A 16,792-nucleotide genomic window follows, 5' to 3' on the forward strand; every position below is an offset into this window, starting at 1 on the left:
GGGACGCGGGTGGTTCTGTGGTCTAAACCACAGAGCCTAGGGCTTACCGATCGGAAGGTCACCGGTTCAAATCCCCGCGACGGGGTGAGCTCCCGCTGCTCGGTCCCTGCTCCTGCCAACCTAGCAGTTCGAAAGCACGTCAAAGTGCAAGTAGATAAATAGGTACCGCTCTGGTGGGAAGGTAAATGGCGTTTCCGTGCGCTGCTCTGGTTCGCCAGAAGCGGCTTAGTCATGCTGGCCACATGACCTGGAAAAACTGTCTGAGGACAAATGCCGGCTCCCTCGGCCAGGAAAGTGAGATGAGCGCCGCAACCCCAGAGTCGTCCGCGACTGGACCTAACGGTCAGGGGTCCCTTTACTTAGAGTGACCACTAGATGCCTTTTTTAAAAAAGGTATTTCTTTATCAGCATTAATGATACTTATCCCAGGGTGGCTTACAGTGCAATTTAAAACAAAACAGTAAGATGTACAACAAACCAATTAGAGTGCCCAGAGGAAAGGCATAAATGAAGAGGCCCAGGCCAGAGAGCACATACGGTTCAGCTCCTGATAATAGCCGATTGAGAGGACTCTGTTGCTATATATTTGATACCATTTTTAAATAGGGCACCTTAGCAAAAAGGGAGTATATAAATGCAATCTATCAATCAAAGAAATCGATAACACAATTAGTACACTACTCAGTGGGCTGCCCATCTAACATTGGTCCGAGTCCGAGTAGACCCACTGAAATTAATGAACGTGACAAACATGACAATGGGTCATGGGAATTAATGGGAAATTAATTGGCAGCCGGGTTGGCGTTATATGCGCAAACCATCTTGTGAGCAACCTGGAGGCTGAATTCTGCACCAGCTGAAGTTTCCAAACTGCCTTCAGAGGCAGCCAGCCCTATGTATAACCTAGAAGTTACCAGAGCATAGATGACAGAAGTTCCATTGAATTCAATGAAACTTATTTCCAGGTAAGGGTATACAGGATTGCACCCTACAGCAAATCCCTGTGCAGAATTATGTACTGTAAGAAAGTTTACCACAAATCCCTCAAACATTTTAGTTTGTCATAAATGTGTGAGTCTTCAGACAATCAGCACCTTTAAAAAGTAAAGGGTAAAGGGACCCCTGACTATTAGGTCCAGTTGTGGCCAACTCTGGGGTTGCAGCACTCATCTCGCTTTATTGGCCGAGGGAGCCGGCATACAGCTTCCGGGTCATGTGGTCAGCATGACTAAGCCGCTTCTGGCGAACCAGAGCAGAGCACGGAAACGCCATTTACCTTTCTGCCAGAGCGCTTCCTATTTATCTACTTGGACTTTGACATGCTTTTGAACTGCTAGGTTGGCAGGAGCATGGACGGAGCAACGGGAGCTCTCCCTGTCACGGGGATTCGAACCATCAGCCTTCTGATCAGCAAATCCTAGGCTCAGCGGTTTAACCCACAGCACCACCTGCGTCCCTAATCAGCACCTTTATATTTTACCAAAAGCAAAAGGTGCAGTATCTAGGGAAGAGGTAACCCTCCAGATATTATGAATTACAATTCCCAGTAGCCCCAGCCAAGATGGCCAATTGTCAGGGTTAATAGGAGTTGCAGTCTAACAACAAGCTGAAGGGCGCTACAGTGTTGGCTACCCCTGACCTAAAGTAACATGACTACTCAGAAGCATGGAGTGGGGGTCATGCTTTTAGTTCTACCCTGATGTCACCTCTTTGTATTTCAACAATCATGTCATATGTGTGGATGTCTCTAAAGAAAGCCCAAAGCAAGTCTTTCTCCTTAACGGTAAAGGCTCCATGCGATCAGGACACCTGAGGAGGACTGGTGGGAGTTGCACCACAAAATATTTGGAGGATGCCAGGTTTGAGGAAGGCTCGTCTACACAATCTTGTACTACCTGTGAATAGGGCTTTAGCATTGTATCTTTTTCATTAAAGAAACCCCCAATACCTTGCAAAACTGATGTTTTTGTGAACTCTATTAATAAAATGACAGGGTAGTACAGCATCTTTATCCCGTAGGTGACTGAGGTGCCACTGAAGGTCATTGTAATTTATGTCTAATGAGGTCTGCCCGTGATAATCACAACATGAGATACTTGTAGGTCTTGGTTTCTTATCACTTCCTAAATTAGACACCTCTTCATAGAAATACCCTTAATTTAAACTTGGTACAAAATCGTGCTTCATTGGTAGCATCTATCTTGAACTGCCTGTGAGCTGCTTCAGGATGCTTGCTCCAGAACTGGAATTCTTGGGGCTTTGGCATGGGATCTCCAGTGGGGACCCCTCTCTCTTTAACCTTGGATCTTTTTCATGCTCCCACTGTCCTCTTTGAGGGCAGTCTTAGTGATAGTGGCAGTGCCTGATGTTGCTATTTTGTTGCCCCTAGAGCTGGCTCTACATAGAGAGAAGTAAAGTCTAGACCAGGCATGGCCAAACTTGGCCCTCCAGCTGTTTTGGGACTACAACTCCCATCATCCCTAGCTAACAGGGCCAGTGGTCAGGGATGATGGGAGTTGTAGTCCCAAAACAGCTGGAGGGCCAAGTTTGGCCATGCCTGGTCTAGGGACAGGAAAATAATTTGGTCTTCTTTTTGCAGTGGCTCATCCCAACCTGGTGTTCCACAACTTGCTTCTGGATCGAACCACAAGTCCCATTCCAGTCATGCACTTCTTTGGGTTTTACTATTCTTTTTCACTGTGCAAAAAGTCTGCACAAAAAGACCTATTTTATGTAAAAGCTGTGTGAAGAAATGCATATGGAAAGTGTATATTTTATTTAAAAACTGTGGGTTTTACATAAAACATTGATCACAAAATTCTTGCAGTGGCACACAACAGGACGGAATGGAATGGAACAGAACAGAGTTATGGCTGAGTGCCAGCAAGATGAAAGGAAACAGTATTAGCTACTAAGCCCATCCCTAGTAAAGACTTCAACAAGTCTAAGTGACTGTGCTCTGTGTGGATCAAGGAGGTGGGCTTCAGATGCAATAAATTCTAGTGCTGTCACTCAACAGAGTTTGTTTACTTGATGTTTACAGCACAGCCTGCCTCCTAAATCATGCTTATGTGCTCAAGGTTGGAGATGCAAGAATGGAAAAACAATGAAGAAAACAGTCAGTCCATTCCAGCTTGTGTGGCTTGTTTACTTTACATAATGTTCTCCATTATGCTGCAAGGTAGTGGGAGAGAAGTGTTTGTTTGTGTGAAGATTTCAAGAGTTGCAATGTGTGCCTGTGTATTGTACATAGATACACCTATAACAAGTTTGTCCAATCCACTTCTAAGGCCATTGAAAAACCTGTCACATCTTAGCCCTCTTCAGGCATTCCAGTGACGGCCATGTAAACACTTGAGACAGTGAGGAAGAGTATGCTAGCTCCATCTCTTTCTTCTCTGTCCCCATCTCCTTCCAACTTGTGGAAGGTGAAGGCTTTCTGTGCTCATGGAAACTTCTTGTTTTAGGACCCTGGAAAACTGACTGGCCAGCTGGTCATTACAGATAAGGGCTGCATCCGGCCTCCCACCACAGAGACTTTGTAAGCCCTCCAGGGCAACAGCAAAACCTGCCACCTTCTGCTCCCCCCACAGGCACAATGGATGGCTACCTTACCCTGGCAGGCATCAGCATCTACCTGTTACCACAGTCACTCACTCTGAATGTAGGTTTGCTCCATCTGTCTGATGAAGTGGCTCGGCAGGCAAGGAGCTGTATGCATGTGGCAATAGAAAGGGCTTAGGCACATACCTACAGGACCTACCCCCAACCTCTGGTGGTGGTGGTGACCAGCTCCCCTTCCACCCTGCTGCTGTGCATCAGGCAAGTTCAAAGGTGACAACAAAGAGTCAGGTGAGGCAGTCAATGATGGCTCTGCTAAACTTGGGTCTGTGAGAGGGGATGGAAATCTGCTCCCATATCCTATGTTCTGCCATAGTGAAATGGATGGGGGAAACATTGGTGCATTGTGGGTTATTTATTTGAAAAGTTCCCCTTGAAGTCAGAAAGTATAAAATTTCTTGCACTAAGTCTGCTTCTGTTCTAAAGTTTTGTCATTGACCAATGTGTTGTTTGGATTTGATATCCCACTTTATCACTACCCTGAGGAGTCTCAAAGCGGTTAACAGTCTCTTTTCCCTTCCTCCCCCACAACAAACACTCTGTGAGGTGAGTGAGGCTGAGAGACTTCAGAGAAGTGTGACTAGCCCAAGGTCACCCAGCAGCTGCATGTGGAGGAGCGGAGACGCGAACCCAGTTCCCCAGATTACGAGTCTATTGCTCTTAACCACTACACCACACTGGCTCCCTTGTCGTGGACAGAAGTGGCATTGTTTGTGTATGATTCTCCACTGTGCTGCTGCAAATTCTATCCTCCTCGGCTTGGTCCCAATTTAGCATTCCTACTTGCCTATCTGTGCCAGCAGAACTGCTCCGCTGTGTTCCAGCAGCATATCTGAGGTCCCCCACCATTGTATCCATCATGGCAGTGACATATCACACCCCTCAACCTGAAGACCTGCGGTGTAGGATCGCACCCCAAAATATTAAAAAATAACATATTTTGTTTCTGTGTGGCTGCTGCTGCTGCCGCCTTCTCACAGAAGCAAACCACTTTTCCAGAGCAATATAAAAAGAAACACAACAGCATTTGTTATATAAATGTGCATAACTGCCTGTTCAACACATTTGACACGACTCATAATAATAAAGCATTGAAGCGATACAGCTTGCATTTTCTACCTGGCAGCTTCAGGACATATTCCAGGTTCAGCTGAACCAGAAAGTAGGTGCATTAGCCGTATGTGGAGGATTCCTAAAGATGAAATAAAGTCCTGTCTCACACCTGCCCACCTGCCTGTTGTTGTGTAGTTGTTTAGTCGTGTCCAACTCTTCGTGACCCCATAGACCAGAGCACGCCAGGCACTCCTGTCTTCCACTGCCTCCCGCAGTTTGGTCAAACTCATGCTGGTAGCTTCGAGAACAATGTCCAACCATCTCGTCCTCTGTCGTCCCCTTCTCCTTGTGCCCTCCATCTTTCCCAACATCAGGGTCTTTTCCAGGGAGTCTTCTCTTCTCATGAGGTGGCCAAAGTATTGGAGCCTCAGCTTCAGGATCTGTCCTTCCAGTGAACAGGTTTGATCTTTTTGCAGTCCATGGGACTCTCAAGAGTCTCCTCCAGCACCATAATTCAAAAGCATCAATTCTTCGGCGATCAGCCTTCTTTATGGTCCAGCTCTCACTTCCACAAAGACAACAGGCCCACCTGCCTAGGGATATATTAGTGCCCAAGCACTGAAGGACCATGGCAGGTTCATGCGTACCTCTCATATTCCCTTCTAGCAATCTTCCAGATGTTGATGAGTAACTTGCATGATGCAGACACACAGAAGACTGGGTGGGTATATGGGAGATGCTCACAGCTGTTTCATTCTTGGTGTGGCCATGTTCTGCATGTGTAGGTGGGGTGAAGAGGAATGGGGAAAACAAGGATCAGTTCAGACCCATGGGAATCCATGCAGGGAAGATGAACCCTCCCACCCACATACTACATGGCTGCCATAGCGCATTTGGTATCACTTCCCTAGGAACTCAAAATGCTTTTTATTTGTATTGTATAAAGGGCATGGTGGCATTTATCAGAGTAAACATCATAAGATGATACAATGTTTGCTTATTCTGGGCAGCACAGCAATTTATTCAGATGAATACGTTACCTTTGTCATGAGATTAAAATTAATAGAAACTCAATTACTGACCAGTAGAGGCTCTGCAAGATGAAGTGGCCAATTTGTAAAGTCTAATGCTCCATTAAGGAATAGAGAAAGATATTGGGAGGAAATGCATGCCTTGGTCAGGAGGAGTAATTTCCCTCCTACTGATAAGCATGGCAGTCTTTTTAATGTGATGGATCTGAATGCTGTTGGGAGAAGAATAAATAGAATGAGGTTGTCTGGATGTCTTATTACAGTTTATGTGGGAGATGAAAAACAGTGTCTGGATATGAAATCAAAAGAGAATGTTATACGAGTAAGAATTTCTGCCCAAAGTCTGATGAATCAGTACCCACACCTGCAATTACGGTATGGCACAAAGAGCATTGGTGCAGATGTTTGGGTCGGATGTTAGATGGTTGCTGCCAAACCGCAGGGAAAGAGAGGCAAACTAGAAAACGTGAACACTTTCTGCCCATTTATGTGCTAACGGCTTTGGAAACCTCTACTGCATGGAATGATGGCTCTTGCAGGTGCACATAGTATGTTCCAACCCATTTCATCTGATGGACTGATTTCTCATCTGTGTCACTTTCATATGTCATTCGCTCACATCGTTCCCATTCCTCTTCTGCTATAGAATACATATTTAAAGAAATGCATTTGCTCCCATGAAATATACTCAGAGTCGAGTAATGATTTCATGTTCTTTATTTCAGCTCATAGGAACAGTGATTGATCCCCCCCAAAAAACCTCAGGCTTTATATACATTATTTACACAAAGGGTCCCATGTGATTGGCTGACTCTGCTTTCCTCCTGGAGCCTGATTGGTCTGCTCCTGCAGGCCAATCAGGTTGCTGCATTCTAGAATCCTACCGACCTGATAGGCTGATTAACTTCCTCCTGGGGCCTGATTGGTCTGCTCCTGCAGGCCAGTCAGGTTGTTGCATTCTAGGATCCTAACTACCTTTTGTTCTAGCATCCAAGCTCAGTACATAACATCACAAAACACACATTTTGCACATTGTTAAATGCATTTTTGACATACTTTGCATTTGAACATTCAGGAAGTGGAAAAGCCAATGAACTGCTAAGCAGAGGCCGATTTAGGGCAGCACAATTAGTTCTATGCAGGGCGTAACGACTTTGACGTTGTGAATTGAGAAGAATGGAAGGCAAGAGGAGGGGGGCACCAAATTTTGGCTTCGCACAGGGTGCAAAGTCTGACCCTGTGCTAAGTTCTCATCCAGGCAGGAGATGCAGATCAGGTTGTTTCATATCAGAATTTGTAAAGGTCAAATTAACTAGCACCCCTACTACATTGGAATGACCTTCTTCGTCAGCTCTTGAAGTTTGTGCCACATCACCCAAGCCTTGTAGGACAGGGGTGTCATCAATGGAGAAGTTTGCTATGATCAGGTTGCTTGATAGGTATCAAATGTAAAGGTGACTGGTGTGCCTTTTAAAAAGAAAATTCCCCGTGTGAAAATTAGGAACGCAGTGCGACAGATGTAGTGAACAGGTGGGTATTTTTTTTTTTTTAAAGGATATCATTTGTAGTAAACAACCCTACAGTTTTCTAAAGAAGCAGCCTTTCTTCATGTTAGGCTCACACAGGCATCCTTCTTATACTATTAGGAAACTTACCGTACCTTATTATACTATTAGGAAACTTACCCTTAACAACACATATTTGTGAATTGCCCTGACGAACATGTAAAAGCCAGTTATTAAATTATTTTATACAATTGATGGTCATTCAGTCATGGGGAGTAGTGTAGACGTTGTGTTTACTGTGTGTCTTTAGACCCACAGAAAAGCACACTGCAACCCAAGGAGCCATTGAAATATACAGTGGTCCCTCGGGTTAAGTACTTAATTTGTTCCGGAGGTCCGTTCTTAACCTGAAACTGTTCTTAACCTGAAGCACCACTTTAGCTAATGGGGCCTCCTGCTGCCACTGCACCACCGGAGCCCGATTTCTGTTCTTATCCTGAAGCAAAGTTCTTAACCTGAAGCACTATTTCTGGGTTAGCATAGTCTGTAACCTGAAGCGTATGTAACCTGAAGCGTATGTAACCCAAGGTACCACTGTACCACCTTTCCTGCCAGTGTGGCATTTTGCTATTTCTTATTATTCAAGTGTCTTGCCTTTCATTTCGACTATTGTCATGAAACTAAGCCAGAAACCCAAGTGGTACATGCCTTTCTGCCCTCATCACTGGCTCTATAGCATACACAACCATTGGTTGGCATTCTGTGGCCACTGAGTGTGTATAGCCATTGCTGGGCTGTTTTCAGGGTTCCCCCTCTCAGTTTTTTGCTAACTGGTTTTGTGCTTCTGAATACTTTGGGGCTTCCCTGCTGACATCTCCTTGCTCATAGGAGGAACTTCAGCAAAGGCAGTTCTATCCATTGTCAGGCACATAGAAAACTTATTTGAATCAAAGCTCAGGAACTGGGCTAAGATACGGGCCATGGAAGTATTAATTATATTGAAAAAGTCTGCAGAACAATGGAAAAAGTCGCGTGAAAGTCTCAGGAATTGGAACGCAAAAATAAAGGTGATTTGGCAGTCAAAGCAGACTTCTCAGTGAAATCTAAATGACTGATGTTCCTCCTTTGATCTGCTCCTACTGTATTAAAAATATTAATCCAACTTCTTGAAAGAGGAACAATGTGACCATGTCACACCACAGGAATTCATCAGTTTACAGACATAGAATGCAGGCAGGGTTACTGGAATTAGATGCCTAAAGTTAGAAGCAAGATCTGTAATTGAATGAAGCTGATTTTCAAGAGTTTGGCACCCAGCCGCTTTCACTAAAAAAAATAAAAAAAATGTTGGCAGCTGTGATTAGAGAGGCTCCACAGTGTGTGCTACTTAGCTCAGTTTCCTTATGTAGAAACCAGATTACCTAATTAGAACTAAATTCAGAGGGTGAAATCCTACGTTTGTGGCATACAGACAGCTCAATGTTTGCTGTTGATGCCAGCAATCTCAGGACCTCTTCACACCTTACAGATTTTAGGTGTACACCAACAATCTTTAAGGTGTACCCCTGAATGTGCAAAGTGTAAATGAAATATACCTATATTTGCAAACGTGCTTCATACGGGTAGACAACCAGGAGCTCTGATTGACTGCAGCTCCTTCTTAAGAGTTTGTTGCAGATGATTACAGGAGGTCGTTGGCCCTTACATTTTATTTCCTGTTTATCTCATATTGTACTGCATGTGTGGTAGCGAAGCCTCACTGCTAGAAGTTCATGCGTTGGCCTGGGATGAAGGAGCCAGACATGGAATTGCATGTAAATACCGTAATTCCGTAGTATGTCTACGGCCATATTGCCCTGAACACACCCGATCTCGTCTGATCTCGAAAGCTAAGCAGGGTCAGGCCTGGTTAGTACTTGGATGGGAGACCGCCTGGGAATACTGGGTGCCGTAGGCTATTTTTTTGGACGCAGGTGGCGCTGTGGGTTAAACCACAGAGCCTAGGACTTGCCGATCAGAAGGTTGGCGGTTCGAATCCCCGCGACGGGGTGAGCTCCCGTTGCTCGGTCCCTGCTCCTGCCAACCTAGCAGTTCGAAAGCACGTCAAAGTGCAAGTAGATAAATAGGTACCGCTCCGGCAGGAAGGTAAACGGTGTTTCCGTGCACTGCTCTGGTTCACCAGAAGCGGCTTTGTCATGCTGGCCACATGACCCGGAAGCTGTACGCCAGCTCCCTCGGCCAGTAAAGTGAGATAAGCACCGCAACCCCAGAGTTGGCCATGACTGGACCTAATGGTCAGGGGTCCCTTTACCTTTACCTTTAACTCCATAGCCTTCTCTGCTCATGGAAGCTAATCATCCGAGGTTCTAAATCACACAGAGCCTCCCTTCTGCAGACGTGACCCCTCAGATGTGTCAGAAGGATGATGAATCCAAGCAATGGGAATGTGATGGAAGGTGGCAGTGAGCATGCTCCTGCTATTATTATTATTATTATTATTATTATTATTATTAATTATTTATTGAATTTATACACTGCCCTATACCCGGAGGTCTCAGGGCAGTTCACATAAAAAGATCCCAGTATATAAAATAAAAATAAAAACAATAACAATAACCCAGTAATACACCTCCCCCCCCAAAAAAGAGCCACATTTTAAACGGGTATGGGATGTTGATCAGGTCAACCAAAGGCCTGGTTAATAGGAACGTTTTTGCCTGGCACCTAAAGGTGTGTAATGAAGGCGTCAGGCAAACTTCCCTGGGGAGAGCACTCCACAGACGGGGAGCCACTGCAGAGAAGGTCCCATTCTCGTGTTGCCACCCTCCGCACCTCTCAAGGAGAAGGCACATGAAGAAGGGCCTCAGAAGATGATCTCAGGGTCCGGGTAGGTTCGTATGGAAAGAGGCGGTCCTTGAGATATTGCGGTCCTTAGCCTGCTATCTTCCTCCTGTGCTTCAAATGGCATAGAGGGGTAAAAACCAGAAAACCCAAACCCTATGTGTCTTTGCTCAGAAGTAGGGATAGACGAATCTTACCAATTTCAGTTTCTCATTTTCCCCATCTGAAAATATTTTCTCCACATTTCCACAGCAATTCATGTTTTTGTTGTTGTTTTTTATAAAAAGACCTCATTGATATTTGTCAGCAGTTTAGTGTGAATTTATCCTAAAATGCACAATGGTGCCTCCTTGAGAGGTGCCGGAACTGAGTTCCAGTGAGTTCCAGCTGAAAAAAGCCCTGCTTATATGTAGGACACTTTAGTTGGATACTATCCATAGGATCTGAACTTAGACTGATTCCAGTGTTTTTACTACCCAATTTGATACCTTATGCTGAAATTATTCTCTCTCTCCTTTTCCAGGAGTACACCATAGATATCATTTTTGCCCAGACTTGGTATGACAGTCGCTTGAAATTTAACAGCACCATGAAAGTACTTATGCTAAATAGCAATATGGTTGGAAAAATTTGGATTCCAGACACTTTCTTCCGGAACTCAAGAAAATCAGATGCCCATTGGATCACAACTCCAAACCGCCTGCTTCGCATTTGGAGTGATGGACGTGTTTTATATACCCTAAGGTAGAGTTGTTAACCACCCACTGAGAATTTTTGGTTCTCTTTGCCGTTGTTTCCTGTTAATTGCTAATTTTGCATATTGCTCTGGAAAATTTAAAGTTACAGGATTCACAGCCTAATCTTACTCATGTGTACTCAGAAGCAAGTCCTGCTTTTTTCAAGAAACATGACTTCAAAGACATGTGCATAGGGTTACAGTCGAAGAAAATCAACAGTGCTAAGCAAAATTTCCTGCCTAGAATTCAGAAAGAATTGCAGCAGCAGGGAGTGCCATTTTTTTTGGGGGGGGGGGGGTTGAAACTTAATTTTTGCAAATTTCTTTAGCGAGGAGTCTTAAAATACGTTTTTTTTGGGGGGGTGAGGAATTCAAATCTGCTATTATTTTTGTTATTGGACAACATTCAGCTTGGAAAGTCTATCTTTGATGAAGAAGCACATAAACTGCTTTTGGAAAACCAAAGAATTTTAATTTTGCCTTCTGAAAATGTCAGGTAATGCACCGCTGCCGCCGCCAATAATAATAATAATAATAATAATAATAATAATAATAATAATAATAATAAAACTGCAAGTACTTGGCAATTATTTTTAATTACTTCTTCTATGCAATTTTACACACATCTTACTTATCAAACAAAACTTAATTATATTAATTTAACCAAAATATCTTTTGAATTCCCAAATCATGTCTACAGAGGAAGCTTCTGTAGCTGCAAATATGGAAAAGGAGCACTCTTCCTTGTCCTTCAGGAAGAAGGGACAAGAACCCGTAGCTCTCCCACCAGACTTCAGCCCAGGCCAATATGGCTAATAGCCACAGATGATGGGATTTGTAGTCCAGCAATGGGCCAGAGGCTCCCCACCCCTGGGTTTTAGGGTTTTCAGTCCTGATCGACAAAACTGCACCTAACATGCAGCTTTCATTAAGTCAGCAGACAAGCTGGTAAATTGAGTTCTTAAATTGAGCACGTAGCCCCATGGTTTCCAACTGCATTTTTGTGCACAGGGGACTTGCCCAAGGTGAGAGCATTCTGGAAAACAAAGCAAAGTTCAGATGTGAGCGAGTGTGGTAGCAGTAAAAGGATCTGACAACCCTTTGGGCTGTTTGGCTCCCCAAGAATCTCTGGCACCCTCCCTTTCGCTATGGCATTCTGTCCATGGAAGGCTGGAGGGGAGAGCTGGCAATTCTCAAACCTGCTTCTTTTGTTGTCAGGCTGATAATTTGCTTATTTTGCTCCCCTAAGGCCAGCCAGTTGCTGTATCTTGTGCTGCCAAACTGAGAGACATTCCTGTTCTAATGTTTCATTGGTATAAAAGAGTGTACTTTGCAAAACACAGACTGGGAGTTAAGGGAGAAATAAGGAGAGTTGCTGACTGGGCCTCTACAAATAACAAACACACAGACAATTTTAAACTCTGAATTTAAAGGCCTTCCCTGAGGGGTTGGAATGGGTTTTTTAGATGGTAATGCATTAGCAGCTAGTTGCTATGAGTAGAGTGGGTTGCACTCATCTCAGCCATAGCCCATTCTCTCTCTATCTGGGAGTAATGTAACCCATTCCCTCCCCAATATAAATAACTCAGTGCCTCTGTCTGTCACTGCTTGTTTACCCCAGTGTCCTTTCTGGCCAGAAAAAAACTGATCTGTTGCATGTGCATTCCCTGTGGTTTGTCCTCGCCATTCTTTCCTTGTGTGGGTTTCCGTGGGTTTCCGTGAGGCGAGGTCCGAGTCTAGTCCGTGGTCGAGGATGCAGTATGGAGGCAGTCCGTCAAAGATGAAGCTGGGTCCAAGGCAGGGAGTCAGGCGAGGTCAAGAGATCCAGCAGGACAGGGTTCAGGCAGGAAGTGGCTACCAACAACGTTGCTCCCACAACTTGGGACTGGGGCTGGCTGGCTTTTATCTGCCCTGAGGCATAGGGCGGCCCCAGTCCACAGGTGACTCCCCTCTCCTGGCCTGGAAGCGAGCACTCCTCCTGCAGGAACTTAGTTCCCTCCGCCTCTCTGCCCTGAGCCTCTGCAGCTCAGGAGAGGCTGGAGGGTTACCAGACCCAGAGGCAACCTCAGCTTCCTCTGACGGGGCTGAGAGTGGCGCACCTGCAGGCAATGGGTCCTCCATCACCTCAGGAGCCAGAGCAGACTCAACTGGTGCCTGCACCTGAGGATCCAGCACAGGTGAGGACCCTTCAGGCTCAAGCCCCAGCCCCGGCTCAGCTGGTTCTGGAGGCGGAGAATCCTGCGCAGGCTGGGATTCCTCAGGTTCAGCCTCCGAGTCCAAATCCCAGGCCATCACACCTTGCGATTGGTAACACCAACTAGGCACCTCAGAGCCCAGATGTTTACATGCTCGTGGAGCATCATGACTGGCACCCACAACCAATCCACATTCAGCGCCATTTTAAATTCTCTGGCCATGGGCCTGTTGCACACCTGCATGGTTTGACCGACTTGCGGGACTCACTTTCGTGCAGGTCTGTGGTGCATTTTTGCACAGAGATAACAGGCTCCAGGGAGCCATTGAGAGATCCCTCAAAGGCAGTGGCAGAGCGTTCACTGCTGGTGCCCAGGGGGGGTGCATGCCAGGGTGCTTGTGGCGTGCCTTCAAAGCGACCCCACCCCCTGTAGCTAAATGGGGCCACACTGAGCCGCCTGCTAAAAGGGGAAGAAACGCCTTATCCATTCACTGCTTGGACTTGTCCTGCGTACACACTAGGCCTTTAAAGCACCTTCAAGGCATATTCTTCCCCTCAAAGAATTCTGGGCACTGCGGTTTGTTAAGGGTTGCTAGGAATTGTAACTCTGTGAGGGTGCCTACAGTACCCTGTACAGTGGTACCTCGCAAGACGAATGCCTCGCAAGACGAAAAACACGCAAGACGAAAGGGTTTTTCGTTTTTTGAGTTGCTTCGCAAGACGATTTTCCCTATGGGCTTGCTTAGCAAGACGAAAACGTCTTGTGAGTTTGTTTCCTTTTTTCTTATAGCCGCTTGAAGAGGTGCAGTTGAGACGGACCGTGCTTCGCAAGACGAAAAACCGCGCAAGACGAAAAGACTTGCGGAACGAATTAATTTCGTCTTGCGAGGCACCACTGTATTATGGTTACCAATTTTTTTCCAATGAATCCGGGGATACTTTTTTGGGGGGGGGAGCTGAGTAGCGACAGGGAGTCAGTAGTGGGAATGGTGAGGCAAAAGACCCTGGGCCCAAGCACACATGCATATTGTATAAAGGTGCAAAGCCCTTCTTTCGCACCCTGTGAAACATAAATGCACAGTTTTTAAAAAAACTGGGCAATGGCGCGCTGCACGCCCATGACTCCTAAGCCTTCCCCAATCTCCTTCCCCCTTCCCCCTTTGTTTTGACAGATCAGGGGAGGCTCGGGAGTCACAGGCGGGTGGCCGTTGCCCAGAAGGGGCCAGCCTGGCTTCAGGAGCTGCTCACTGCTGTGGCGCAGGAAAAATGGTGGGTGCCACAGCAGCGAGCAGCTCCTGAAGCCAGCCAGAGCCAACTGCGCTACCAGGCTGGCTCTGGGCTGCTGAGGCTGCCGCTGCCACATTTTGCAGGGACAGATTTGCAAATCTGGGGACATTCCGGGGACGGAATTTGTCCGGGGACAGATTTGCAAATCCGGGGACTGTCCCCAGGGACGTCTGGTAACCCTACCCTGTATTCTCGGGGGAGCAGGGAGAGATGTGTTTCAAATGTGCTATAAAGGTATGCAGTGGTACCTCGGGTTAAGTACTTAATTCGTTCCGGAGGTCCGTACTTAACCTGAAACTGTTCTTAACCTGAAGCACCACTTTAGCTAATGGGGCCTCCTGCTGCCGCCGCGCCTCCGAAGCATGATTTCTGTTCTCATCCTGAAGCAAAGTTATTAGCCCGAGGTACTATTTCTGGGTTAGCGGAGTCTGTAACCTGAAGCTTATGTAACCTGAGGTACCACTGTACTGTGTAGACAGCCTTCCGTTGCTGGGCTTGAAAACTCTGCATCCTTTAGGAGAAGGCCCCCCATTGCACCTTGCAGTTAGGGCAACACATCTTCCAGGTAAAGGATGTGCAGTGGTGGCAGTAGACCTGGGACATAAGTGAGAATCCCATACCTGGTTGCTGCTCCTGATCCCAGACACTCACTTACCAATGGGAGGAGACACCTTGTACCTTCTCTGCTTTGCCATGGCTTCCTTTCTCATCACGCAGCACAGAAACACTGCTGTCTGCTTTTCGGCAAAGAGAGCCACCCAGCAAGGCTATTATCTATCACAGCTAATGTTTACTGGTATAAGTCCATTTAAAACCTATGAAACTCTCAATTAATTATGTGTGCTGTGTCCATTCCCAAGGCAGTAAAGTGTTGCAGCCTGGGAAACGACTTCTGGGACTGCGCAGAACATGACAATAGTGCCTCTTTTGGGTGGGAAGGTTTTGCCACTGAAGAGAAATGACTTTGACATCTTAGTTAAAGTGCCCAATTGTTTCCAGTTTGTTCTCTCATGCTTTTCTCCCCTTTCTAACCAGGTTGACGATTAATGCCGAATGTTACCTCCAGCTTCATAACTTTCCCATGGATGAGCATTCCTGCCCCCTGGAGTTCTCAAGCTGTAGGTGGTAAAGTATTTCATAGAATTCTTCTCATTTTAAATAGAGGCCCCGTTGATTAACAGGCTGTTCGGAGGGCTTTGTCGCACTTTGCACCAACTTAGGTTTGAAGTGTCAGGAGCACTTTTGGTATTGCTTATCACGTCTTTCCAGTTGAGGTGAAGCGACTCGCCTATGGGGAAATGCTATTGTACCTCAAGGCCACCAACAAGGATGGAAACCTATTATACAGATCCAGAGCGTTGATACACATGAGCCATAATCCCTGCTAAGGAAGTTTGTCAGGTTCAGGTTCTAAAGTAGAAGAAATAAAGATTATTATACATGGCTCCAGGGTCTCCAGGAGATGCTAATGATTTAAACCTTCTGCAGCTGCTCCAGCACTGAGTTTCTGCCCTTTTGCCATCATAGCTGTTCCCACGGATCCTAAATTCATCTAAGAATTTCTAGCTTCAGTGGTTTTCAGAATTATATCCAATGTTACAAAAGGCAATAAGCTTATAAAACTAATCTGCTCACAAGGACATAACACTGTCATGCGCAGAATGAAAAAACAACAACCCAAAGTACATCTAAACAGTTTCTTTCCAGTTCTTAAACTTAATTGGGGATAAAATGTACCATATTTTTCGCTCTATAAGATGCACCAGACCACAAGACGCACCTAGTTTTTGGAGCAGGAAAACAAGAAAAAAAATATTCTGAATCTCAAAAGCCAGAACAGCAAGAGGGATCGCTGCGCAGTGAAAGCAGCAATCCCTCTTGCTGTTTTAGCTTCTGGGATAGCTGCACAGCCTGCATTCGCTTCATAAGACGCACACACATTTCCCCTTATTTTTTAGGAGGGGAAAAAGTGAGTCTTATAGAGCAAAAAATACGGTAACTACTACGTATGTCTTTAAACTGTGATTTATTGCTGTCCTTTATTTTAGTCCTCCAGATGGGAAGTGCTTTCAGAATTCGTTCCCTTCAAAGACGCAGGGCCTATTCACACTTACTGTCCTCCACTCCATGTTCAAGCACCAACCCCCCTTGTAAATCAATACTTCCTTATAGTATGCATAATTCTGATTTTCTTTTTTTATCACTTGCATACTTTATGCTGGTTTTACTAACTTTGGTAAATCATATTCAACAGCCCCTTTCAGCTTCCAAGATTTCAGCAGGCATTGCCTGTAACACTTCCAAGAATATATTTACAGCTCTAATAATGGAATCATGGTACACACACAGCCCTGAAATCTACTCAAATCTACTGCAAAGGGTGGTTAACTTCTAAATTGAAGGCTGTCTTCCTGTTGCCATCACTCTTAGCAATAACTTGGAAAAGCCTCCTTATTTACCTCCACAAGCCTTTTACCCATTAGTGGAACTGGACTATTCTCTGAAAGTTGTTCTCTAGTTATAT

General features: G+C 45.5%; 1 protein-coding gene across 5 annotated transcripts in view; it reads left to right on the forward strand.

The window, feature by feature from the left end:
• Positions 1-16,792, forward strand: part of GABRG1 (gamma-aminobutyric acid type A receptor subunit gamma1) — a 69,315-nt gene that overhangs the window by 35,219 nt on the left and 17,304 nt on the right. For 3 of the 5 annotated variants that reach the window (XM_083630614.1, XM_083630615.1, XM_083630613.1), the window contains exons 4-5: positions 10,575-10,795; positions 15,304-15,386. In XM_083630614.1, the coding sequence (XP_083486740.1) occupies positions 10,575-10,795; positions 15,304-15,386 (304 nt within the window). Of the gene's footprint in view, positions 1-518; positions 966-7,963; positions 8,278-10,574; positions 10,796-15,303; positions 15,387-16,792 lie in introns of those variants that run through there. The other 2 variants (XM_083630617.1, XM_083630616.1) reach the window with 2 other exon arrangements.

Source organism: Podarcis filfolensis (genome assembly GCF_964270895.1).
Source record: "Podarcis filfolensis genome assembly, chromosome: 9".
NCBI lineage: Eukaryota > Metazoa > Chordata > Lepidosauria > Squamata > Lacertidae > Podarcis > Podarcis filfolensis.